At 34.5% G+C, this 27528-nt stretch overlaps 1 protein-coding gene across 1 annotated transcript in view; it reads left to right on the top strand.

Moving 5' to 3' along the window:
- Col11a1 (collagen type XI alpha 1 chain) overlaps positions 1 to 27528 on the top strand; it is a 189869-nt gene that overhangs the window by 129401 nt on the left and 32940 nt on the right. The window contains 12 exon segments of the mRNA XM_032897445.1: positions 4580 to 4633; positions 5784 to 5850; positions 5853 to 5890; positions 6279 to 6368; positions 6672 to 6725; positions 12878 to 12985; positions 18144 to 18251; positions 19044 to 19097; positions 20719 to 20772; positions 21184 to 21291; positions 25083 to 25136; positions 27018 to 27071. Of these exon segments, the coding sequence (XP_032753336.1) occupies positions 4580 to 4633; positions 5784 to 5850; positions 5853 to 5890; positions 6279 to 6368; positions 6672 to 6725; positions 12878 to 12985; positions 18144 to 18251; positions 19044 to 19097; positions 20719 to 20772; positions 21184 to 21291; positions 25083 to 25136; positions 27018 to 27071 (843 nt within the window).

Raw genomic sequence — 27528 nt, 5'->3', positions numbered from 1 at the left:
TACTAAGGGCATGTCTATATTTCAACCAGAGGGATTAAAGTTGTGACATTCCAGCCAGATCACAAAGGTCTATAGATGTGATCACTTGCCGGAGCATCCATGTTGCTGTATTAAAATTCCTCTACATTTGTTCTGCTGGTGTCCTTCCTCCTTCATTGTTTTTACAATCTTCATGGAATTCCCTGAGTCCTCAGAAGAGGGATTTGATAGAGACTCTAGACAATGTTTGACTGTGAGTTTCTACATCTGTTCCCATCTGCAGTCATTGAGCCTTTTATTAAAATATTTTAGCAAATGCATAAATAGACACAAGTGTTGGCCCTTTCAAGTCCACTTGAAAACTAGGATGTTCTTTATTATGATTTTTATTGTTGCTACTAATATTCTAAGAATGACCTAACAAAGATGATCTCATATCTGAATTGGTTCCACAAAACAGCCACCTGGACCCTTCCACTAAAGTCTGTTCATAGATCTATTCCACCAAAACCTCTCAGTACCCATTAATCTAAGGAGAGCATACTATCATAAATCCCATTCATAAAGCAATATGCTCTATCGGACTTAGAAGATGAGATATTTTCTGAAATGGGAATTGTAAGTAAATAATTGACTTCAAAATATGCTTCATGTCTAATATAAAGCATTATAATGTCAAACATTATAATTTGATTTGTATAATCTGTGGAAAATACAACTGCCACCTAATTGAATGGCTTTCTTTATATTGGAATTCTTGGGCAGACCAAAGTCCCTGGTGGCCTGCTGTGTTTGTTTATTTCCTTATTTTGTTACTCTTAAACTCCATGCCTATCTAGCTCAGTGGGTTGTTATTCTACTAAGAAATCTTCCCTGTTGGCCATGATTTCTTGGAATTAATCATTAGATCTCACAGTTAGTTAATTTTATTTACTTTTCTTGAGGAAACCAGGAAACCTTGACTAGTTTGTAAAGAACCACATTACTACATTCTGCTAACATTAAAACATATTTAGAATTGGATGCAATACATCATAAAAATTCTGAACTGTTAGTAATTTTCTGCAGGGCGAAAAGATTTCCATCAGAAGAAATCTAATTTGTGTCTTGTTCACCACCTCATAATTCTTGATTTAAGGAGTCTCAGCTTTTACCCAGAACCTTTAGTCTAAATTTTCCAAAAGCATATCAAGAAATACATATTTGGACCAAAGAAGAAAATTTACTCTTGGAAATACTATCTACAGAGTTAGGAAACTAATCTCTAAAAGTAACACTCAAATCTATCAAGGCACTCTTATTCAAATCTTGCAGCCAACAATTTTACCAAAGTCATGGACCTCCAGAGAACAACTCCAAAGCACTTCTAAAGTGTCTTTTGAAGAAGCAATAGCTCGAGAATTAATAATTAAAATCCTGCCATTTCTAAATTTAATCAAAAGTGGTAGTCTGAACATGATGAAAACATATTGTATGAAATTCTCATAAGAAATAATTTAAAAAGTACTTGCTTCTTGCAAAGAAGCCATATTATATAAAACGTTAAAAAGTGAAACAAGAAGAGAAACAGCACATTAGTTAAGGTTTCCAGGAAGTTTCTGTCTGGTACGCTTTCACAGACAGAAATAGTTTTTAGAGAATTGTATCAGGATTTCTACTTGTAAGATAACAGTGAACAATCCTACAGCTAGAAATTGATTTTTATTTTAAATTTTCAACTTATTTTGTTGACTGTAATTCAACAGTTTCCTGTAGAAGAGTCAAAGTCTAAAGTGGTGTTTCTTTGTTATATACGTGTTTTCTTATTGCAAAGAATAGCAACCTCCCTTCTTTCCTCACAGTGCCCTCTCCCATTCCCTTAATCTCAGAGAATGGTGACTGCATATCACCAGACCCTGGAACAAATAGCAGAGCGAGGCATTTCCTGCCATGCTGAGGCCCAACCAGGTAGTCCAGGTAGAGGAAGGGAATCCAATGTCAGGCAGCAAAATCAGAGAGAGCCCAGCTCCAATTGAACACATGAGCACTAAGCTGCTGTTCTGCGACAAATGTGCAGCAGGCTTAGGTCCAGCCTCTTAATGCTCTTTGGTTGGTAGTTCATTCTCTGTGACTCTCCATGAGCCCAGGTTCATTGACCTAACTGACGCCGTAGGTTTCCATAACCCCTCCAGCTTGCTTAATTCTATCTCACAATTCTTCCACAAGACTCCCTGAGCTCTCCCGGCTGTGAGTCTCTGCATCAGTTTCCATTCACAGCCAGATGAAACCTCTACAGTTAAATAATCCTTCAAATACATTTTGAGGTCTAATATACTGAAGCCCCCATTTTATTGTTGGCGGGGTTATCCAGTAAAACCTATACATAGTTTCTTATTTCATGAAAAGATACATATTCATGTGAGGGCCACTTTCAAATTCAGGATTGACCATAAGATGAATTTAATTCCTTTGATATCTCAATAAAATCTGTATTTCATCTTGCATTTGAAAAGATTTTCTAATTACTCATTAATGCATGAAATTAATGCTTATTTTCAGAGACTTTGGAAAATATTAGCTAAACTTAAAATACTCTATAATTAAAACATAATCAGTTTTATAGTATGGGAAGGTGAAATAAGAAAATTCTACCCTGAATTGTAATAATTTTGCTAATATAATTTTATTTACATGATCTCAATGTCAAATTCATTATTTGTACTCTCTCTGAAGTTTTGTACGGGCAGGCATATGGACAATACTATCTGCCAGCTGTCTCCAAAACCATTGTTTACGCTATTGAGCTAACAACCATTTTAGCTCAAAACTTGTATGTAAGATTTCAATTCTCCACTTTGTCCTCAGTGGAACATGGCCTTTGCTCAATTTACTTTAATCAGTTGTTACTCCATTAATTTTGTGTACATTAATTTTCTTGCATTACTAAGACAAAGCTTTCATAAAATGTTGTTTATACAGGCGAGAAATAATTTTTCCTTTCAAATCAAACTTAATTGATTAAAAATCTGGAGAAGGTAATGTAGACCTCAGAAATGGGTCTACTTAAACAGGCAGCATATGGTAGTTTCAATGAGGGAGAGGCCAAACCAACGTGGTTCGAATCTAGGACCGTTTCCAAAGAAAAGCTGTACTGTAGTACCTGGTTAAGTAGATACTATGTAGAAAATTTTTAATGATATGGAGAGAGAGAGAGAGAGAGAGAGAGAGAGAGAGAGAGAGAGAGAGAGAGAGAGAGCACACCTAGTTGATTAGATTAGCTTGTTCGTGGTGTTGGTTCTAGGTAATGTGGACAACTAAGTGAATGCTGGAAAATCACAGCCAGGTATCTCTCTCCATGCTGAAATGAAAAGGCACCAGACATTATTGGTAACGTCCAATTGAGACCTCTCAATAAGGACCAAGGTTCTGCACACATCAGCAATTTATAGTATGTGGCAGATGTTAGAGTTTGCCTGTATGATTTATATAATTGCATTAATAGAGGCTGTTGACATAATTCAGGGAATATTTTGTATATGCGCATATATGTATACATTTATATGTGAGCATATACTATATGCATACTCATACATGTGATATACACACATGTAAGTGTGTATTTATATATGCATGTAGAGTATGTATTTTCAAACTTTGATTTTCAAACTCACCAGTTGCTTCAATGTTATAACTAGAAAATATTAAGTATATTCTCTGATAATATTCTTCAGATGACTTAGTCTTGCCATTGAGAGTATAGCACAGGTAGAAATCTTATGATCTTAAGTCAAATTTTAAAATAGGAGAAATGTTCTTCCTTTCTCTGTAATATGATCTACTACAAAAAAAGTTCAGACTTACCTATATTTTTGTTGTGAATAATTCAATGGTAATCTCCCTTAAGTTGCAATTCAAAAGAAAGACCAGTTTCTGTTTGTTTCTCTTTGTTCATACTCTTTGTATATTTTACTGATTGAAATCATTATAAACACCATTTCCTTTTATTTGAAAGATTTTTCCCTCCAGTTTTTGATTTTTATCTTTTTCCTTTTTTTCTGTTCATATATCTCCAACTTTCACATGTAGATTGTATGGCTTTAGAAAAAATTTATCATAATAAAATCACATGTAAAAGGTAATCCATGGACCTGGAGAAATACATATCCAAGAACATAATCCCAAAACCAGCTCATATTTATTGATTGGATTATTTGACAAGTGTAAGAAATAGTACTGTTAAAGCTAACATGATTATTAATCATGCAAACTATTATCTTCATAAATATGTTTTACATATCATCTATAAACATTGTGTGTTTAAAATTCCGTATATTACTGGATAAATAAAGCAGCAATAAAAGTACAGTTTTCTTCCATCTCTGTTTTATAGCCCAGTGTTTTATTTTATTGAAAATTCTAATTACACTGTGATGTAAAAGAATTAAAGTAGAATATTTTGGACATTTGTGAAAATAGATACATTGTCTCATGATGATTGAAAAGAATAATTTTTAGCCAAAACTGAGACTTTTGCTTAACATGTTATTCAACTATTTTACCGATTTTTAATTTCTGCTTTATTCTAACTATAGCTTTTAAATATAATACTTTATTTTCTTAGGGATTTCAAGGAAAGACCGGTCCCCCTGGGCCAGGAGGTGTGGTAGGACCACAGGTATGGTCCATAATGCTTCTCTCAATTTTTCTCATTTTTTTTATTTTTCAGTAAGCTGACTGAAATGTTTAATATCTTAACAAAGTAATTTATTATTGTTATTACTATTTTCTCTTTTTATCTTTAGTTAGCCGACTGAAATGGTACATTTTTAACAAAATAATTTATTATTATTATTAGCATTATTTTGGTTTGGCTTAAAACAATTTCTCAAGCCATACAAACTGGCTTTGAACTCATTATATAGCTAAGAATGACTGTGGAAAAAATGTTACCATATTAATAAGTAAAAGAGTTTCAGTACTTACATATAAGGGAATTTAAACATGGAAATGTATGCAAGAAGTGAGGACACATGTGCTTTTTTCCCACATCAAAAACAAAAACATACTGCATTTTGGGGATGTTATCCCACAAGCAACCACAATAATGTGTTCTGATTTTTAGCAGTCTCAGTTTATAGAATTTTTCTCAGCATGTTTTTAATTATTCAATTATCTTTAAATGTTTAAAGTGTTCCTTTTGCTGTGACAACAGAGGACAACTCCTCGCCATGTCCTCTGTATACTGAAAGCCTTTCTTACCCCAGTTTTACAGGACAAATAGGTGATGCGGAATTTCCCCTCAGCCTTTGCTGAAACTTGGTCAAATGAATATGAATTAACTATTTCTAGGGGGGTGCATGTGTCAAAGAATTTCAAAGACACCTGGTTCATTTGTTTGGATCCCAGGGACTCTGAACTATTATCTAGTAGTGCGTGATCCCTTGAGTACCCTCCAGAGTGGCAACAGTGCCTCTAGATTGTAAAGTTCATGTGACATCTCATATAAAAGGGGAATAAGGTAAAACTGTCATTCATAACCTGGAGTTTTAAAGAGGGCTAGCCTCCCTCTCCAGTGATTCTAGTATTGGAAAAAGAAATTATCCTTGTGTACTTCATACAGTTCCTTGGCACATCTGGCTGTTCTCACCAAGACTACAGTGAGCTTTCCAAACGCTTGCCAAATACACTCCTTTCATTAAGTTCTGTTACCCATCACAAAAATAAAGGGAAATGATCTCACGGGGGAGAGGAATCTTTGAGTTTGCTTTCTATTTATGCACTCCAAATGAAGGACACTCTAATGTGGCTGTGCTTGTCCGATTTAGGGACCAACTGGTGAGACAGGCCCGATAGGTGAACGTGGGCATCCTGGCACTCCTGGTCCTCCGGGCGAGCAGGACTTCCTGGTGCTGCAGGAAAGAAGGTGCAAAAGGTACCCAAGCTCTGGACCTTCTCTGACTCAGAGCTGCAGTGTATTCCTCATCCCTTACCATGGGATTCCTGTGCTTTTCCATAATGTTCACCGTCAGGACAATATCCCATGGAGAAATTTAGTGTAAAGTCATTGTTATTTAAAGAGAGTATTGAATAATAACACAAGAATCATTTCACTGGCCATGATACCACCAGTTTGCGTATACCCTTACATCTGGGTGTTCGTCTTTATTTTAATACGCATGGGACTCCTCATGGCGGCCTTTTAAATAAATGACACTCACGCTCTACTTTCACATCTTCTTTAACTGTAAAACATACTGCTTTGTTCATAGAAACCAGTGTAGAACGTACACTTTGCAGATAACATGTATTACATCTCTTAGGGTGATCCTGGTCCTCAAGGCATCTCAGGGAAAGATGGACCAGCAGGAATCCGTGGTTTCCCAGGTGAAAGAGGCCTTCCTGGAGCCCAGGTAAAGTCAACATATATGTCAAGCATGTGGATAAAAGTTTTGGGGGTTGGGGATTTAGCTCAGTGGTAGAGTGCTTGCCTAGGAAGCGCAAGGCCCTGGGTTCGGTTCCCAGCTCCGAAAAAAAGAACCAAAAAAAAAAAAAAGTTTTGCTGAGAAGCATTTTTTTCTTTCAGAAGCTTTTCTTCCCCTCTGAGTTTAGCCTGAGAGTCATGAGTAAATAAGGCTATATATTCCATAACCTTAATATATTCCATAATCCTTCGTGAACTCATGGATTCAGTTACTGTGTTTTCACCTTTTCAGGGCGCACCTGGGCTGAAAGGAGGAGAAGGTCCCCAGGGCCCGCAGGGTCCAATTGTAAGTATGATGCTAATAGATATCCATGCTGTCCAGAGTCCTAAATTACAGCTCCTCTGTCATTACTCTCATGCTGTGACCCTATGGTGCCTGAGATAGAAAATAAACAGGTGTCAATCAAAGCATTCACTGGCTGTTTCCTGCTAATTGCAGGCACCGATGAGTGCAGGAGCAGACATGTTTATGGCATTGGAGGGGTCTCTGGCAGGAGATGAGGAACAGTCCCACCTCTTAGCATTTTCAACAAAATAAATCAGAATTGTAAACAAAAGAAAATCATCAACGGAAAAGAACTGGAGAGATTATGGTTGAATTTGTCTTCTTATTCAGTCTCTCGTTTAAGAATTAATCATAAAATGAGCTTTAATTTCATATACATCATATTCTGTCTGATTTAAGTGCTCGATGAGACTTGAATAGTTCGGTGATATAAAAATATCAAATAAAAATGAAAAGATGTCCTTTCCTGTGCTAGTGGTGACTTTACACAGCTCCGTCACATTCTGAAATAATAGGCTGTGAGCAAGGGCCAGTCCAGCTTTGCTTTCGTTCCTGAAGGTGTGTGTAAACTATAGAGAAACAAAGGGCAGACCTCATGCTTTTAAAGCCATCTTTGTTCTCTGCAGAGCTCTGAAGCATCACCATAGCACACAAGATGCTATGTTTAGAAGTCTATTTTCATTTTATCTTCTTCCTCCTGCTTCAGCCCTGTTAATCATCTTCACAGTACTTCATCTTCATTTCTACCACCATTTCCTTTGTTTAGTCCTCTTGCTCTTTTCCTGACAGGGTTTTGACGCTTCCCCTCTACCCCATTTATTTTGCTACCCTTCCTTTAACAGGTCATTTTCCAATAGTAGTAGAATAGGAGTTTAATATACGTCCTTAACTATGCCATAATCTTATGAACCATACTTGGGGGTCCACACTGCCTTCAGAATCAACTTAACGGTCATGGTCAACAAATCCTCTTCATAATGTGATTTTAGAAACAATGATATGCCTATATCATTATTGGTATTGTCCTTTGATCCTCAACCACGTGATGTATTAACATCCTCACATTGTTCAAGTCCGTAAAATCCTTGAGAATATTAAACAACCCGTTGCTCAGCTCCATGGGATCCACCACCTTCTTGTGGTCATCATTGAACTCACATTCACAAACCCCACAATGTATCTCTCTCTCTCTCTCTCTCTCTCTCTCTCTCTCTCTCTCTCTCACACACACACACACACACACACACACACACACACACACACCACAGCAGCCTTGTATCAATAACACAATTAAAGAATATAAATCTTTAAAACCAGGATTTTAAAAGTTATAATGTGAAGGTTGGCAAAAGCCTTTCCCCTGTGTTTTTAATTAATTTAATAATTATATGTTATTTTGTTTACTAACTCAGGGCTTAATGTTATTTTGTGAGTGGTAGAATTTTCTTTATAGATAGAAAGCGAGCACATGAGAGGAAGGAGACAGGAAGTTCCTGAAGTGTGCTTCCAACATTTTCCAACTTGTAATGCATGTCTTTATGCCAACCTTGTTGATTTCTCTTTTGTTACTAAACCCTAACATTTGGATTCTAATTTTTCCTTTGTGAATTTATTTCTCTTTGCCCTTCTTCAATAGCTTACATGTCTCTTTCTCATAACCCTTTCTTGTCTCATTTCCCCTCTTTATTCTGCTGCATTTTGTTTAGTTTTCAGATGAGAGAATAAAGATTTTAGAATATTGGCCCTGATGACTCTTGAACCATGTGTTCCACTTTGTTCTTAAGAAAAAAAGAGTGTTAATCTGTATACAAGTTAGTGGTCAGGGCAAAATAGTGCATCGAATAGTACAAAATTTGAGCTAATCACTTGAGATTTATATTACAAATTCTAATAATATTTGATTTACTTTTGTTTTATGTGATTTAAAGTATGTCACAAGGAGAGTATAATGATTTCATAATATTGTAATAAAAGTCACCTCATTCGCCATCAAAAGATGGAAATAAAGTTTTCTTTTCTATATATATCTTCGGATCACAAGAACTTGCTTGTGTTTGTTTTTCCTCAGTGGGCTCCATTTACACTGAATGCTGATGAGCTGACTTATCTGATTTCTACTTTTATATGCTTTACAAAATCTCCCTCAAATATGAAAGAAGCAATGGAAATAACTGATTATATTGGTTCTTTAGTGTTTTCTTCTGTGCAAGGTTAGAGAAACAGCCCCTGGCCTTACTGGTCCAAGAATACACACCAGGGCCAGAGCTTCTTGTTTTGTTACCATTACAAGGACTCTAGAAAGATATAGCAATATTTAAAAGGACAGGGTAGAAGATAGCATAGAAGAAAGAAAGTTAATAGAAGGTTTAAAGGTCACAAAGGGTAAAGCATTCTCTTTTAGAAACATGGAAATATGTTTTCTATAGTGGTTAATATCTAGTATGGGGCTTTGTTCATAGGAATAAAAAGGAGAAACAACCTTTGCAAACCTTTGAAACTGCATGGTCCATTGCTACCTATGTTACAAAGAAGAAAAATTATAGTTCTGCCATTGCTGTCAAAACTCAAGGATACAGTAGTGATCTGTGGAAAAAGATGTCTCCTACCTAACAACATGACCTGAGTGACACAATAGAACCTCCTCAACTTTAATGACTTCTATCAACTTTCAGTTTTGTTAATATGAAACATTATATATGTCTTTTAAGTAATGAGATGCCTGCGCATAGTTATCCAAAATCAATTGTATTCCTGTTGTCAGATATGCATTTCCTAAAGATCCTTAGGTACATCACAATACTAAACATTTCATGAGCTGGTTCACAGGCTATTTCTGTTCCTATTTTATTGGTGAATAAATGAGCCGAACACAATTTAGTCAAGATCAGAAAAGTATTGGTTCCTGGGCCAGAAAGAGAAGGATCACACTACCAATTGACACATTTACTTATGGAAAGCTTTGTTGGTCTGGTAGCTACCACAATTGATTGATCATTGTAAAAAATTTTGAGCACTATCAGTTTAACCTGCATATAGACATATATGTCCATTTTATACATAATTGTTTTATTCATATAACAATTTACCTTACTACACAGAATAATTGTATTTACTACATACACATTCAAAAGGTTTTACCAGTATACATACCTAAGCTGTATGAAAAATATTAAGCTTGAGAATGAGTTTCTCAAAGCTGTTTCCTAGTGTCATGTGAGTACAGATTCCCTTTGTCCTTGTGGTGAATGTGTACACAGGGCCTTCTAAAGTTGGCATGAAACTAAAGAGAGCACTCCGCTGCTGATAAGTTGGAAAGTTTCATTTGTTCGAGGCTATTCTGACACTATTTAATATTTTCAAATTTGCTGTATATCATTTGTTTAATCAATAGGAACCATCGGAGATTTTCACTTTGCATTTATTTGTAGATAAAATCAATACCGAACATCCAATTATTGCAGATAGCTAGGCTTAGGAAATTTCTGTAAGAACTAGTAGAAATAAAATGGATTGGTGTTGTACATTAGGACACAAGTATATGCCAAAAAAGCCCTTCTGTCTTTTCTTTCCATTATTTGTTTTAATGCTGATGAGATCTGACAAGTTCATGATAAATATTTTAACAATAAAAAAGCAATATATTTTGTTATTAATTTTAATGCAGCCTCCAGAAGGAAGATGATATTTTGAAACTTAATCTTAAGAATGCTTTAAGGCTGAAAGTAAACTAGTTTGCTTTGTAATAATAATATATAACATCTACACTCTGCACACATCCTTAGATTCAAATCAGCATTCCATCTCTCCTTGAGATACATGAAAATTGTATACAATATTTGGGTTAATCTTAAATATTAGGCTTACTTTACTTCTAACAAACACATTTTTCCTATATAAAACCCACAAGGATATGTCAATCATAATACATCCAAGTAGAATAACAACTGCATCTTTTCATTTTACTACACCATCTTATAAGGAACCTACATACAAAGTTAATGTTTGGCAAATTTCTGTTAATTGCATTTCAGTGATTGAGGATTCAACTATGTCCAATGATCTATCTAATTTATAAAAGGAAAAATGCCCATCATTAATATAATTGTGTTTTTATTTCTATTGCCTTTATGCTATTTGTGTATGTATATATATAGACTTACATGAATGTGCTTTATATATGTGAATATGTGCATATTTATATATATAGTTACATACATACCCATATATGTATATATGTATATATATATATATATATGAAGAGCATAGAGGCATAAAGATACATGCAAAAGTTAACACATATATAATATATACACTTTTTAAAAACATAAATAAATACACATATGAATATTACAAAATACTAAATGCAAATTTTTCTTGCAACTGGGCTCTCAGTTATGATTTGTAGAATTTGATTAATAAGTGGGTAGTTTTTACACAGTTCTTCACTGATTATTACATAACTGGCAAACACTTTCTGTAATTTTTTTTCTGTAATTCAATCTCATAAATGCTACTCCTTTAAATCCAGCTCTGACAAAGTTTTTCAAAATTATGTTTTCTGTTTTATTCAGCTCACAATTATAAAGATATCAAGTTCCACATCGACTTCTAAAATTATCAAGAGAAAAGGCTATGTCTTTGTGTTTTTTTCTATAATATCAAATTTGGTACTTTTACTTTTATTTAATAACTTTCTGCAATACTTGGATGAGAGTACTTTATCGCAAATGAAAATTGACAGAAGTTCATATTGAAAAATTTAAGTAACAAATTATCTATTATTTATAGTCAATGAGCACCATAGGGATATTGAGTGGGTATTAAATTCAAAGAATTTCCCAGAGCATAACCATTCAAGTGTTGATGTCCTCAGAGAGTAATAGTGGGAGGCGTCATGTAGATAGTGTTGAGAAGGTTCCAAGGTTAGAGACCCTGATTTTAATTTTTTTAAACCAAACTGGAAAATGAGTGAAAAAAATTGGTAAGTTTCAAGACACTATTGCTGCTAGTGTTATCATTGTTCTTCTAGTCTATATAATTAACTCCTTACCTAATAAAATATAAACTAGAACAACTTAGATAACCTATATTTGTTTAATAATATGAATACCAGCCTATAGAAATTATTATGTTAGCAAATCACTACTAATCTAATATGTATGTCTAGCCAATAAATCACTATTAGGAGTTTTGAAATATTATTTATATACAACTTTTAGTATTAAGGAAAGATGCCCTAATCTTATTTCTGTAATTCGCCTCTATAATGAAATAACATGGTAACCTAATGATCCATCTAGGGGTCCAATTCAGAGACAACACAGTACTGGGTGTTTTAACTGGATTGTACTTGAGCTATGCATAATTATATATATATATATATATATATATATATATATATATATATATAACATTTCCTGCATTCAATATTTTCTTAAATTGTTTCCTCACATAATAAATATGAAAACAGTGTCTTCAAGATTATGTTTCAAATGTTTATCATATATTTTAAAGCAAATTAGTTAAAGGATATATGGCGTGTTTCTTTAAAGTCAGTTATGCAAATCTCATCAGACGTGAGTTGTCTCATATTCTTAAAACAAGACCAGTCATCAGTAAGGCTGAAATAAATTTACAGGTTCTTTCTGAGCAAAAATTCCAAAGTCTGTGCTAATGGGTATTCACTTTATTATATAGTGTATATTTGAGAACACATAAGCTCAGCTTTCGGATTTAGGAAAATAAATATTTAGCAACTTTGAATTAAGACCTGTGGGCATTAATGGTGTGATGAGCAGAGCTGTTAATCCTTCACGATTTAAGAAGGAAACCATGCATGGTTCAATACATATCTCTTACAACATTGAATATAGTTGTGGAAACGAGTTTTCATAGTTAATATCTCAAGAACCAGAACTTTTGTGTATCTTTTAAATCATTTACATTTTTTAATATCAACATTTCTTCTTAATACAGGAATTAGAATTTAGCCCTTCATTTGGTTGGTATATGTAGTTTTGAGACCTTAAAATTCTTTCAAATTTAGCTCGATAATGTTTCAGTAGATTATATTTTTATTGTTAAGGAAGTGACTCTCCTGGCACTATTGTTTTCACTGTTAATAACAAGATATCCTTGTTCTCATGGTCTAGGGCTCTCCTGGAGAGCGAGGCTCGGCAGGCACAGCAGGCCCAATTGGTTTGCCAGGACGTCCAGGCCCTCAGGGCCCTCCCGGTCCAGCTGGAGAAAAAGGTGCTCCGGTAAGTAATGCCGAGGGAAAAATATACGACACTGCCAACCTGCACACATGATTACTTTTTATTCGAGAATATTAGTTCTTCACACCTCACTGCATTCTCCCTGCAGATGTGCCCGGCATAGGAAGACAGTTCCTTGTATTCTTACAATAGAGAAACTTTGAAATTCAATTAGATGAGACGGCATTTCCCCACAAGTTATGAAGCCCTGATATCTGCTAGGGAGTGGAATGTTATTAATGTAAAAGGCTTCTAATTTTGCTCATTTAAAACGAAAAATGGGAGTTTTGATTAAATTTTACATACCTTGCTGCTTTATATTAGAAAATGTGAACTTTTTATACCTCTTGGATCACGGACTTTATCTCCAGTGTTTCCATAGCTCATAAATGTACCCCTAAGGACACATTTGAGCTTCTCATGGAAGTCGGATTTTGCTCTGTAGTAACTGAGATGGGAAACATCTGATTAGTGCATGTTATATTTATTGGATTTAAAATTTTTGTATCTCAATTACTGTGGACTTCAGTCAGTTTATTAGTTTTGTCTCTTTCGTTTCTGTCTTGGCTTCAATCATATTGAATTTTATAAAGCATACTCTCGTCGTTCAAGATGAATACACAAAGTAATTAAATCAGTATAGATTAAAAAATGGGAAGATGCACAGAAATACAGCTTAATACTTTTTCTTGGAAGGAAACTCAACACAATTGAGTTTGAACTTTTATTTCAAAATATTACTGCCCTTTAATTACTGTCTTTGGCTTTAGAAATGGAATTGTACTCATTGTCCATACATTTTTCTTTCATTACCCTGCCCTGATATTTAAGTGATTCAGCTTTTTTGTCCTGAGATAGAATACCACCCTAAATAATTCCTTATGATCAGTAATATACCAAGTGCTAATGTGAAAGCTAAGATATCATAAAGGAAGGGTCTCAGGAAGCTCTTGTTTTATACTCATCTATGACAAAGAAAGACTAAGAGAGAGTGGAAAACCCCTTTCATATCTAGTTCTGTAACACTGAATCAAATCAATTTCTAATAATATTCATTTATCTTTAATCTTATGGAATGATCACCTTCATTAGACCCCACCTTCAAATCATTGCATAGACAGTGACATATTCAATATGCTCTGGGGGAAACAATTTCAAACCATGACAGTCCTGCTATTTTATTTGCAATTTATTCAGAAAGTTAGAATGGTACCTTTACACTATTGGATATAATTTTTGCTTTGAAGCAAGGCAAATTGTAGATTTTTGATGAGAGAATTTCTAAGGCCGTATGTTTTACACTCTATGGTTCATTGGGAACAGATGAGGGAAATGGGCTCAATGTCTTTGATTCCATTTAATTAAAAATGTAAGCCATACATAACTTGTGCATTGAAGGATGAATACAGATAAAAGGGACTTCCTTGCTTTTTATACAAATTGAAAATATAAGTTTTATGATGATAATGTGTTCAGTCCTTTGATTTAAATTGAATACATATTTGATTTATAAACTAAAATACTGAATCAAATACCAAAGTCAAAATCCCTGTCAGTTATTTTAAAAATTAATTTAGAGAGACTGATGGAAAAAATATTGAAGTAGACTAAGGTCCTACAAGTCTTGACAGTTAGTGATATCCTGGCTTGCAGACCATGAAATCCTTGCTCAATTGGGCTCTCTCATATTTCCATACCTACAGCTACCCGTATTCATATTACTGTACCTTAGTGCTGAGGAAAATGAACTGGTAGCTGCTGAATTAGTAATGTTTTAAGGAAGATTGTCGGCTTCTGTACCTTATCAGAAGGTAGCTCTGGCAGTGTTAAAGTACCCACAGATAGCTGTGGAAATGTTTTGCAAGAGCATGTGAAATTGTTGGCCAAAATGGTCATTATGTTTTCTGTTTTCCTACATTCAAATATCAGTTTTGGCTTGATTAAAAGTTTAAGTGGTTAGTTCTCTGAAGATACAGGTTTACCTGGAACAAAGGATGAGAGAGACTCTGTGGAACTCAAGCTTGTACTTTACCCCCACCCCACAACCACTCAGCATCCTGGAAGAAAAATAAACTGGAAAACAAAATTCAAAACTGTACAGAGTACCTGATGATGATGACAATTAGGGCTGAAACAGGACCTCCAATTTATCAGTCCAATTAGAATCCTCGGGAGGTAGGATTGGAAAAAGAAGATAAAACTTCTTTCAACTTACCACTGTGGAGAAATATTTTGATGGAGAAACTTATTCTTAAAGAAAACTAAGATTTCTAAAGATGAGTGCCACCTCTTTGGATTATAGACAAAAGCTCTGTTAATTATGTATCTTTTGACCTTGTAGTTGTAGTAATGTGATATATAAAAAAAAGGTCAATCTGAAGCAAAGTGAGGTCAATGCTTAATTAACTAAAAGAGAATTAGACAATAGAAATCAGGGATTTCAAGGGAAATAAGTTCCAAATACTTTTTCTATAATAGAAGTGTTTGTTTGACTTTAGAATGATGAGGGCCAGATTAGAAAATTGGGCTGTCATTTGGAATTATAGGTTCAGAACCAAAGCATTTTATTCACATGTGATGCAGTCCTGGAAGAGAACAGAGATCAAAACTCAAACTGGAGAAAATCAATATGTATAGGAAGTCGTGAAACATCCCTTAAAATAGAGTAAACAGATTATTTGTGATTATAAACTATTGCATATGTGAGAGACAAGGAAGAGTACTTTTGTTGAATGATTTAAAAGACAAAGAACAATGAAAACAAAATGCAGAAAGTAAAATGTATATTTGAAATGTTAGTTACACCCTTGAATGAAGAAAAATGGACTTTTAAGGTATATAGTCTGTGTTGGGGCACTGGGAAAGGGGATAACATTTGAAATATAAATATATAAACTATCCAGTAAAAACAAAGAAAAAATAAAAATGGCAAAACAAGATATATAGCCTCTGCATGCTGGTTACCTCAGGTTAGACATAAAGCTCAAAGAAGGATGCAGTATTTAAAGGCACAGGTAGGAGTGAACAGAATTCCTCTCATATTATCACACCATGAATACATTTCTTTATTTTCTAATAAAAATAAAATAAATAAAAAATGAATATATCAAAGAAAACAATGCATAAAAACTGCAAAACTTGAAATTGAATTATCTTCTGATGTCCAGCCAAGCAGAACTGAGTTGAGAGCTCAGATCTCTCATTTATTTAGTTCATGAAGATAATTAAGTTCTTAACATCGCACCTATTTCCCCATGTCTAAAACTAAGACAGTCATAGGATTTTGAGGATTGTGTGTAGTTAGTTCGGAAGCATCATGGGGAATTGCGACATTTTCACTGAATCACCATCACTACATTTGTCATCATCGGGTGAAACAGACTGTGACAAAAAGAGATGAGGCAATGACCATTGAATAATACAGGAGAGCTCTTGAGTGAGAAGAGGTCAACTCTAAGAATAGTTGAGTTGTATAAACTTATCAATAAAGCTTAACAAATTTAGGTTTGTAGCAGAAATATTTTGTGCCTCTTACCATTGGTTGTCTTTAAGTCCCAGTAGGAACTAAGTCAAGGTAGTGTCTTAATACTTTTCCTATTAGTGTCGTAAAATACTAAAGCAACTTTTAGGAAAAAGAGTTTATTTTAGTTCACAGTCCAAAGTATCCACAATTGTAGTGTGAAAATCGAGGTTGCAAGAGTTTGAGGCAGCTGACCACTTTGCATGTCTATTAAAAGCAGAGAGCGAAGATGAATGTCTGCTTACCGCTAAGTTACCATTCTCCATCTTATCGCGGTACAGAATGCAGCAACCCAGGAATGGTGTCCACCATAGTGGGCAAGTCTTTCTCCCTCAATTAATGTAATGAAGACAACCCCACAGCCATCCCAGAATGTTCTCCTAGGTGATTCTAACTTCTGTAAGCGGTCAGTTAACACTAAGCATCATGGTGAGGCAAGTGATAGCTCCTAAGAATGATAAGCAAATTAATTCGCCTAATGACATAAGTGATATGAACTGACTGGCTCTCTGCTTGTGGTGGAGAAACAAAGTGGACAGAAGGACAAGACATGATTATATTAAGGCAGTACATGATTTCAGTAGCTCAGAGAAAGGACATAATATTTGACAAGTTTCAGTGAAGAAGGAAATAGAAATGCTTTTATATTAAGAAATAAATTAGGAGATGATCAGAAGGTATCCTGGTGCTAATGGCTTTCCTCGCAGTTATATATCCCTGAAATTGATACCTACCTCTTCCAAACTACTGTTTTAAAGAGGTCACTGGAAACAAAATTAAAAAAAAAATCACATAAATTAGAATAAAGGGTCAGGAGACTGGGAAATGTGGTTGACACAGAGGTAAGATGATCACTTGTGGCTTCTCAGTTAAAGCAACACAAGAAAAACTACTAAACACAATGCAGAACATTGCCTTCTGTAAAACTGATGGAAATACTAGTATTGGGAAATATATTATTTTAAAATTCAAAACATACTTGTATGGTTATGGAGGTTGTTTTATCAGCAAATGTCTACCTTTTCATTATACATAAATTTACAAATAGAAAAAAAAGATGCTACTGTCAAAGAGACACAAAAAATAATTAAAAGAAAGAGAGACTCAACACATGTTTGCTGCTAGGAATAGAGGATATGAATTAACAAAATACTTGCAAGAATGGGAACTGGATGCATATAAGTCCTATCAAAATTTTATTTATGTTTGAGTCTAACATCATTAGTGCTGTGAAGACAAGGTTTAGATTTTTCCCACAGACAGTAGACAGCTGATTTGCAAATATTTGCTTGGGAAAAATATTTTTAAAGTATCTTCTCAGTTGCATCTAATAAATTTTAGAGAGTATAGCCAGAGACTGATAAATTATTAAAAGGGACATAAGTTTTCCTGTCATTATTAGTTACCTACAGAGTAAACTTTATTGTTTCTGTTTTTGTTGCAGCTTGAAATTTGTTTCTCAGAAAGATTAAACAATTTCTTTCAAGATTTGTAGTTGTGTGTATATGTGTGTTTGTGCTTACACACTCACCAGCATGCATGCTCATGTATATTTTATATATGTATGCATTATTTTTTAACTATATCAACCTTTATGGATTTCTTAGAGCAATTTAATGATATCTTGTATTTTCAATGCAGGGAGAAAAGGGTCCTCAGGGGCCTGCGGGTAGAGATGGGGTCCAAGGCCCTGTGGGTCTCCCAGGGCCTGCTGGTCCTGCTGGCTCTCCTGGAGAAGATGGAGACAAGGTTGGTGTTATTGTTCATGTTAGTGTATCCTATCAAAGCCTACTAAGTGTTTTCCCAGGAACTCTCCAATTAATCAAAAATTAAGTATAAAGTGGTAGATTTGCAGTTTTATTTATTTTTAGCTTCAGTATTCTTTTATATAATCGAAAATATAAATAGTAGATACATAAAATGTAATAAGAGAACAATAGTTTCATATTTTTAAAAACTATGTTTCTTAAAGAAGTGTAAATTGAAAATAATTATTAGTCTATGTTTACTCCTGATAATTTGTGCCACAAGAATAAAAAGCAGTCTGTAGATGCATTATTAATCCTTTTTAACAACATATAAGTAAATTTTCCCAATGTTTTATACGAAATGTGGGACTGTATTGTTTCAACTTAGTTTTTAACTTTGTTCTTATTTGTAAACAATGTGAAATAATATTCCTATCATCTTGCAAATTTGAAAACTGGAAGAAAAGAAAAAAAGAATATTTGATTACCATTTCCTTATAGGTATAGAGATCAATGTAATTCTGCTGTTGATTTATGGCAATTCAGGGCAAAGTCAGTTTTTAAGCTGCATTTCTCATTCTAGTCCTCAGTGTTATGCTGGCTTGGTCTTTCTATGAATTAATTGATCAGTTACAGAAAGACAAAGAGTCAGAAAGACTTCCATGAAAACCATGGTTTTTAAATTCTAACATGTAATTGCATTAAAGGTAAAGTGTTTGAGTTTAATGATAATAATGGGGTTGATGGTATGATAACGTGGAAATTAGCTTTAACATATGTCTTTTAAACACAGGGCGAAATTGGTGAACCAGGCCAAAAGGGCAGCAAAGGTGACAAAGGCGAAAACGTGAGTTCCTTACAATGTGGCGAGGGGACATCGTTCCTAATCTGTTTGTATGGACATGTCTCCATAGCAACAGTTAGCTGAAGCACATTTCTGTCATGGTAGTTGTTTTACTGTGAATTTAAGTAGAAACAACTTAAATATGTACCTGGTGATTTATCTGAAATAGCAACCCAATCAATTTTTATCCTAACAAAAATATATAGTACCAGGGCTTGGGGAGGTGACTGAGAAAGCAAGGACTCTTGTTGCTTTAGCATGCAGACCAAGGTTGAGTTTCCGAACCCATGAACAAAGCATGAAGAGCTCTAAGTCAGTCTAGGTTTGGATCCTGTGAGAGACCATTCCTCAGTGAAGTAAATCAAAGAGTGATAGGACATCTTACTCTGTCCTTCTCCTATGCATATATCCATACAACACACACAGACACACGGACACACGCACGCACACACATACACACACGCACACACGCACACACACACACACACACGAATGTGCAAGATAAATCAAATAAAACATATTGAGGAATGTATGCATCTACACAAAGGTTACAATTCTCTTGTATTTCTGTAGTTAGTTTTATTAAGACAACCTGTATTTTGAAAACTGAATTTTATTTCATTCTGTAATGACAAATATTGAAAAAAATCATGACATCTTACACTTCAGAATCGCAGTCCATCGTCAAAGGCTGTCAGGGCAGGGACTTAAGGCAGGACCTGGAAGAGGGAGCTGATGCAGAGGCCATGGGGAGGTGCAGCTGACCCGCTTGCTCCTCATGGCTTCCCCATCCTGCTTTATTTTACCATTCAGTAGCAGAAGCCAGTGCTAGCTCTCCCCCTCCCATGAGCTGAACCTTCCCTCATCAATCATCTCTCAAGAAAGTGTTTCACAGGCTTGCACACAGCCCACTTTTGTGGGGGAATTTTCTCAAATTGTGGTTCCCTCTTTTCAAATGACTTTAGCTCCTGGAAAGAATAGTATCTGCCTATTTATGGCAAGCTTGATTAGTTAATACAAGAAGAAAGAAATGCTTGTGCATGGATGACTCTTAGTACCTACTGAAATCTATTCACAATAGATTTAAGCACTTAAATATGTAATATGTATGTGCACGGAAATGCTTGATTTACATAAATCAATATATTCTATGTACAGTATCTTAAAATCCTGTTTATAATTTAAACAAAATTTTTCATGTGCTCCTTCTGATATACAACCACTAGAGAAATCTAATTTTTAAAAACATTTTAAAATATGTCTTGAAATTGATTTATGCTGCTAGGAGAATATATATAGATATCTATAACGTTCATATGTGGAGTATTTTCATGTTTTAATAGTAACAACTTAAACTTGACATACATAAATATGGCATACATAGGACACTATATGTCTCCAGTAAAAAAAAATACTTGATGGTTGCTATAGTAATTATAAAGCCATCTAAATAATAGCTCTAGTTCCAAAGTAATATAGAGATACTTAATAGGTCTTGGTCAGCTTTTGTGGGTTTGTTGTTTGTTTGTTTTTATTTGTTTGTTTTTCATTTGTTTTTGTTTTAAATTTGGCTGATGCCTTTGAAGTTTTGCTTATAAGATTTCTGACTTGTATGTCACTTCAGGGTCCTCCTGGTCCCCCGGGTCTTCAAGGCCCTGTTGGTGCTCCTGGAATTGCTGTAAGTATTCTTACCACTTTATTCAACAAACTTAGGTACTTTTAGTTCCCTGATAAATTTTATGAACTGTTAGTCATATATTTATATGGTGCTGTGTAGTAATTTTATTTGTATGCTAAACAGTAACTCAATATAACTAGCTGTGTTTTTTTTAAATGGTACCATTTAAATAAGAACCAGAAGAATGCCATTTAATATCTAATAAGTTTGAACATTATTTGTCTACTACCAAACTCCAGATACAAGTAATGCTTGTGAAGCAAACAATGGCTTATTTCCAGAAGGCAATGGGAATTGAGTTTGTTTTGTAATTATTTGGTAGATCTTTGAACAAATTAGCAATGGTTTCATTTTATAATAATGTATCATAGTGTTTATTCAAATACTGACCAGTATCTTGCTATCCTCTAGGGAGGAGATGGTGAGGCAGGTCCCCGAGGACAGCAGGGAATGTTTGGACAAAAAGGTGATGAGGGTGCACGAGGTTTCCCAGGACCTCCTGGGCCCATCGGTCTTCAGGTAAGAAGCCTCTGCATGATTTTCACTGACTTCTTACTCTGGATGTCCAGGGCCTGGTGGCGGCGGCAATGTTAGTGGCGACGGTGGCGGTGGCGGTGGTGGTGGTGGTGGTGGTGGTGGTGGTGGTGTGTGTGTGTGTGTGTGTGTGTGTGTGTGTGTGTGTGTGTGTGTGTGTGTAAGAGAGAGAGAGAGAGAGAGACAGACAGACAGACAGACACAGACACAGACACAGACACAGACACAGACACAGAGAATGAAAAGACGACTGCTTTTTCATTAGAAGTTACCCATGTTGAATATGTACTTGAATACACATTTACTTGATTCCTGCTTCTGACACATCAGGCTACTCCTAGATTATCATTTTGTTTTAAAAAGTGAACCAAAGCTTGTAGCTCTAGCAGTTAAAACACACCACTTTAAGGAGTCCTGCAGAGGAATTAGTACATCAGATGAATAGCAGGTCGTAAACGAGTTTGAAGTGGCAGACCAACTGCAGCAGTGCCTTCATAACAGACAGAAGAAACATAATAGATCGATGAAAGAACGAAGTGACGATTCTGTAGTTTGTGAAGTGTATTTAGAAACAATTCTTAAATTATAAAACAATAAAAGGATATAAACTTTTTATATGAATTCTATTATAAACTTTTCATGCAGAACACTGTGGTATCCAGTTTCTCCTCCCAGTTTTTTTTTCCCTTTCCACTTGGGGATTACAGATTTCTGCAAACCTTCTAAGCACCTGTCCATCTTCTTCCACTTGATTGTGATGACCCCCCTATTGCTTCTTTGAGTCATGTATGGATATTAATTGCTATATTAATGTACTGTGTGGATATTAATTTTGTCACACTAGTGATTTTACAAAAGTAGAATACCTACCTAAATCACAATATGTACAATTTTGTGCAGTTATAGACTGTTATAGGAAATTGAGATAGATAAATAAATATGTAGTTTTTATTTTTACAAATAAAATCATAAAAGTATTAATTTTTAATATTAAATATCTAAGGATAAATTCATGCCAGTTACACTGTGATACAATATTATAAATTACAAGTATTATTGTAAAATAGTCAGTGAATGATTGTTAAAATGATAAGACAATTGTTCTAGGTGTATAGTAGAAAATCATAAAATCTTTACTTTCCTGATATTTTTTGTTTAACTCTTCTAAATTTGTTAGGTAATTATAAATATAGCCCTGAATACTGCTTATCGACATGTGTGAGAAGTAACACATTTTAAAAAATAACAAGGCCCTGGGTTGGGTCCCCAGCTCGAAAAAAAAAAAAAAAAAAATAAGTTGGAATGAAAGCCACATTGCCAATAAATTTGTAACTGTTTTAATTTCCTTCCTTACTAATTAATTTAATTGATTCTTCTTAATCCTAAGAAATTGAACTTTAAAGCATAAATCTCATTGGTTGAAGATTTTGACTTATACTTGGTATTTTTAGAATCCAGAAGATAATCAATGAAATTATAATCAATGAAATATATAGAAATGTAAAAATGCTACACTTGCTCATAAATATTTTAAAAACAAATTTAAAAGTAGCTAATATAATTGGCAGTTAAAAATTGTATCTGTATTGTTAAATTGAGTCTTTATGGATGATTAAATATTAGCAATTTTAGTAAATATAAATAGCAAATATTCACCTCTAACTCAAATGAGTTTGATTTGGAATTTATTATTTATCTGTATAAAAGATTCATGTGTTTGTGAATATGATATATGTTAAATATGTTTACTTATAATTGTAGAAACATAGCAAGTGTATATTCTTGACCAGAATTCATTTGGTATTCATCACTTATGTGTCAAGTGATTTTAAATTAAAAATATTAAAACAAATCTGCTTCATCCATGTATCAGAGAACAACTAGGACACGTGAAGACTGAGTAATAATAGGGGATCTTTTGCTCATTTATTCTTTGCAACCAGAGGATTTCATTCATTATGTCTCCATTAACTCTAATAGAAAGAACATTCTGCCTAATTGGCTCAAAATACAGTCAAGCATGATATAACATAGTTTCTTTTTTTAAACCTACTCTGCTGAATTGATAGGATGATCATATGTAGAAATAGAAAAGAACATTTCAAATCATGCTTGTAATGTGAATTTAAAAAAAGCTATGCTACGATATTGTTCATCTAGATATGCACTCAAAACTAAAAGAGAATGAACCCCTGGGCAAAGATGAAAAGAATGTAATTATCATTTGTAGGGTTGTAAGACGTCATTATGTTTAAGTGTCAATGCACTCTAAAGACAGTGATCTCAAGTGAAGAGTTTACTCCATCTGTGTTAAATTGAATATTTAAGTGTTTAAGTCCTGTACTTCCTAATCTGGAAAATTTATGAAGTCAGAGCACTTGAATCTAAACTTTTATTTACCCCTGGCAAACTTAGGTAGAACGATGCCTTTCATACTCAACCTGATTATTTTTTTTAATCTAATTAAAATCCTAGAAGCTGCCATTAGAAAATGGTAACGATTTGGGAAATGTATAAGCTGATATCTTAAATATCATACTGACAATTGAGAAAGAAAAAAAGAACTGACAAAATTCACATTAAAGCATCCTTTTGAAAAACGAAAGTGTGTCACATAGGAAATACTTACAAATATGTCCACTAGAGCAATTTCTTTCCTGGGAGTCAAGCGCAATTAGTAGAACATAGAAACTGTTTAGAACAGGACGGTGTAAGTTAAGGAGAATGAACTTATCAAAGGTCATCTTGGCAAACGAGTAAGCACTGCTCTGTGAACCTCACTTGAGTTTACAGTGGAGCACTGTGGGAAGACAGAAGCATTGCTGGGAGTAATGGAGTAACTTGCAGCTCTTACATTGAAAGTCCCAAACTCAATAGCTTTATTAGAGTGATAGCTTTGAGCACGGATGCCATGTTTACTGCTGTATTAGAATTCATATGAATTTTATAATCTCAAAATTAAAAATATGTTTGTATAGTTTGTAGCATGTACATAGATAATTACATCGTTAAAAATTTTAAAAGTCAGCCACCGCTGGTATTATTCCTGCCAAATAAGAATCACGATTTTTCCCTTGCACATCCCCTTGTTAAGTTTCTCTTACGTGTGCTCATTTGTCAGTAATTGGTTTTGCATACTTTGTTCTTCACTATGGTATTAATATACCATTAATTCTTCTATATTTAATCCAATGTGTTGTGCTATTTTTCAAATCCATTTTTAAAGTTTAAATTATTTTATTCATTTACATTCCAGTCATTGCCCTCAGTTCCCCCTTCCACAGTTCCTCATCCCATTCCTCCTCCCCATTGCCTCTGAGAGGGTGCTCTCCCTGCAACACCCCGCCAGGCCTCCAACTTTCCTGGGGCCTCAAGGCTCTCAAGGATTAAGTGCATCTTTTGCCACTGAGTCCAGACCAGGTAGTCTTCTGCTCAGTACACGCCAAGGGCATCATTCATAGTGCATGAATGTAGGCTAGAGGAAAATATTGGTTTGGTCTTGCCTTTCACCGTTTGAAACACGATCTCAATGTTTGTTGCTGTGTTGCTACTGCCTAATAAGTCAACAAGCTATAAAGTGTGGTCCTGCCTTTGCCATCCATCTCTGTACAAACGCTAACGTTACAGATATGTCTGATGCTACATAGGTTCCGAGGATGTAAACCTAGAGCCTCATAATTGTGCGGCCAGCCTGTCAACGTCTTAGACATCTCTCCATCCTTCAAAAGCGTCTTTTTAAATACATGGATAACTATTTTTTAATTATATTTTCTTAGGGGTTGCCAGGCCCACCAGGTGAAAAGGGCGAAAATGGAGACGTTGGCCCCATGGTAGGTTTGAATTCTCCAGGGATTCTACGATGCTGTGCGTGCCCACAGTACACACTTTTTCACTACAATTTGTTACTTTTAACAGAACACTTTTTAAAATTGTGCTACTTTCCCTCTTAAATTCCAAATTTTGTATTCACACTTCATCAATAATAAGCAAATGTTGACACTATTTCAAATATGTAAGTTGTTTTTCTTCATCTGCTTCTATGTTGTATGCATACATGACATTCAGTGGTTCACATAGTTAATGAATCAGAATAATTTGTGTGACACAATGCCATACCAGTTGTGATTCTTTTTCCTTGGATGTTGATGTGGAATATGTAAAGATTATGGAGCATTCATGTAGGATTTCTATAATTACTAACTATGAAGGAGACTAAAATTTATTATACTTTGTCACAAATTCTATATTTAGTGAAAAATGTATTAACTACGGTATTGTAACAAATATTTGTATTTATCATTAGAATTCTTTACTTCAAGACTTCAGCCTAATCTTTCAAATATATTTGCCAAGAAAATAATTTTCCAAGTATTGGAAACTGAATGTTATTGTATAAATATATTTATTAATTGCTACCCATTGCAAACAATCTCAATTTACTTCAAAAGACACATTTTAGCATTTTTTTCTTTGAATGAAGACTTTTACACAATATATTCTGAACATACTTCGTCCAGCTTCACCCCATCCACCCACTCCTTGGTTTCTCTTACTCTTTTAAAAAAGCAAACATAAACAGTAAAAAAAAAAAGCAAGAAACTCATAAAATCCCACAAAATAAGAGACTAAAATATACAAAGAAAAGAACAATAAGGCAAAAAAAGAAAGTGCACAAACAAACCAAAATGAGGGGAAAAAAAACTCTACAAGAATGCACTTACATTTGTCTTGGGTTGGCCTGGACATGGCGGTCTTCTTGTATTTTGAAGTTGTCATAGTTGTTACTTCTATCGCATTCACTTTAATAACAATACCCAGATTTATTACTTTGAAATAATTTTAAATTATTCCTTTCATCAACAAATCTATCTGCCCGGAGGACACAGTACACATGACTGATGAGGCCCTACTCTCGACCAGCCGACGACACACTGTAGTCCTGTTCTTAGTTCTACTGATATGGTTCCATGAATCGCTCGTGCGTTCTCCATGAGCACATGGTAATAGGTCACATTAGAGAAAGCTTCAATTTTGGCATGAGGTTTAATGTGTTTTTTAAAAATACTAATGACTACATATTCACAACTGTCTATTTTATTTAACGTTACCTTATACTACTTTATTAATTTTACTTTGAACAGTCTTAATTGCAAACAAGACACAAGCGACTTTGGCCAACAGTGTTTTAACACATGTGTCTGTTGGAGCAATTTCAGTATATATCCATCACACAGAGGGTTCATTTTGGACATTTCACTCAATTGTTACTTTCAATTTTTAGAATTTCAAACCTAAGATTCCATACACACAATAATACACACAAATTACAAACAGGTTTTTTTTTTCATTTAATTTCCTTATTCTAAAATTGGTCCTGTACTGTGGATTTTCTTGGCCCAACTATGTTTGTTTTATGCTGTGGGATATTCTTTCATGAAACATAATTTTGTACATTTGTAAATTATTTGTGAATAATTTGTACTTCCTGGGTTGTTCTTCTATTCATTTTTTCCTGAGTGATAACCTCCTGTCAATGTGTAAAGGGTCATTTGCAGGTGTAATATTGTCTTCATCTTGCATGTTGATTACTCTGATGTGCTTCCATGACCGTGATTTTATAAACGCAAGCCTAACTGAGTTTCCTTAAAATATAAAAATGTTAACTGCATCTGTATATGATCTTGTCAAACTGTGTTATTTGTCTTTTCTAGGGTCCACCAGGTCCTCCTGGCCCACGAGGCCCTCAAGGTCCCAATGGAGCTGATGTAAGCATTGTGAATTGTACACTAGTTAATTATGAAGGACACTCTGTGTCTGCACTGTATTCTGGCAATTGGTTTATAAGATACAATGGAGATAATCATATCATGGTTTATTCTTAGAGGTGGACGGGAACTCAACAATTGTCTACTTGTGCCACTTCATTGTAGAAAGAAACAAATGGCATTTTTCATGAATGTATCACCATGAATATAAAATAAACTCCAAGTTCACACTTAATATATACTTACTTGTGAAAAATATCATTTATTTTATTATAAATCATGTTCAGTATGCATCTGCGTTTGTGATATGATAAACATTCTGGAAACGACTATTGAAGTCTTCAGTTTAAGCTTTCCCTCTGGCAATGATGTGAGAGCATTGTAATTGGCTTTGAATGCACCAGTCTAGGTGTGGACTCTGAATGCCTGTTACATATGAATCCATATAAAAGCCTTT

The sequence above is a fragment of the Rattus rattus genome, chromosome 3, assembly GCF_011064425.1.
Source record: "Rattus rattus isolate New Zealand chromosome 3, Rrattus_CSIRO_v1, whole genome shotgun sequence".
NCBI classification, from domain to species: Eukaryota; Metazoa; Chordata; class Mammalia; order Rodentia; family Muridae; genus Rattus; species Rattus rattus.
Note: the sequence above shows the minus strand (reverse complement) of the source record. Positions and strands in the feature narration are given on the sequence as shown.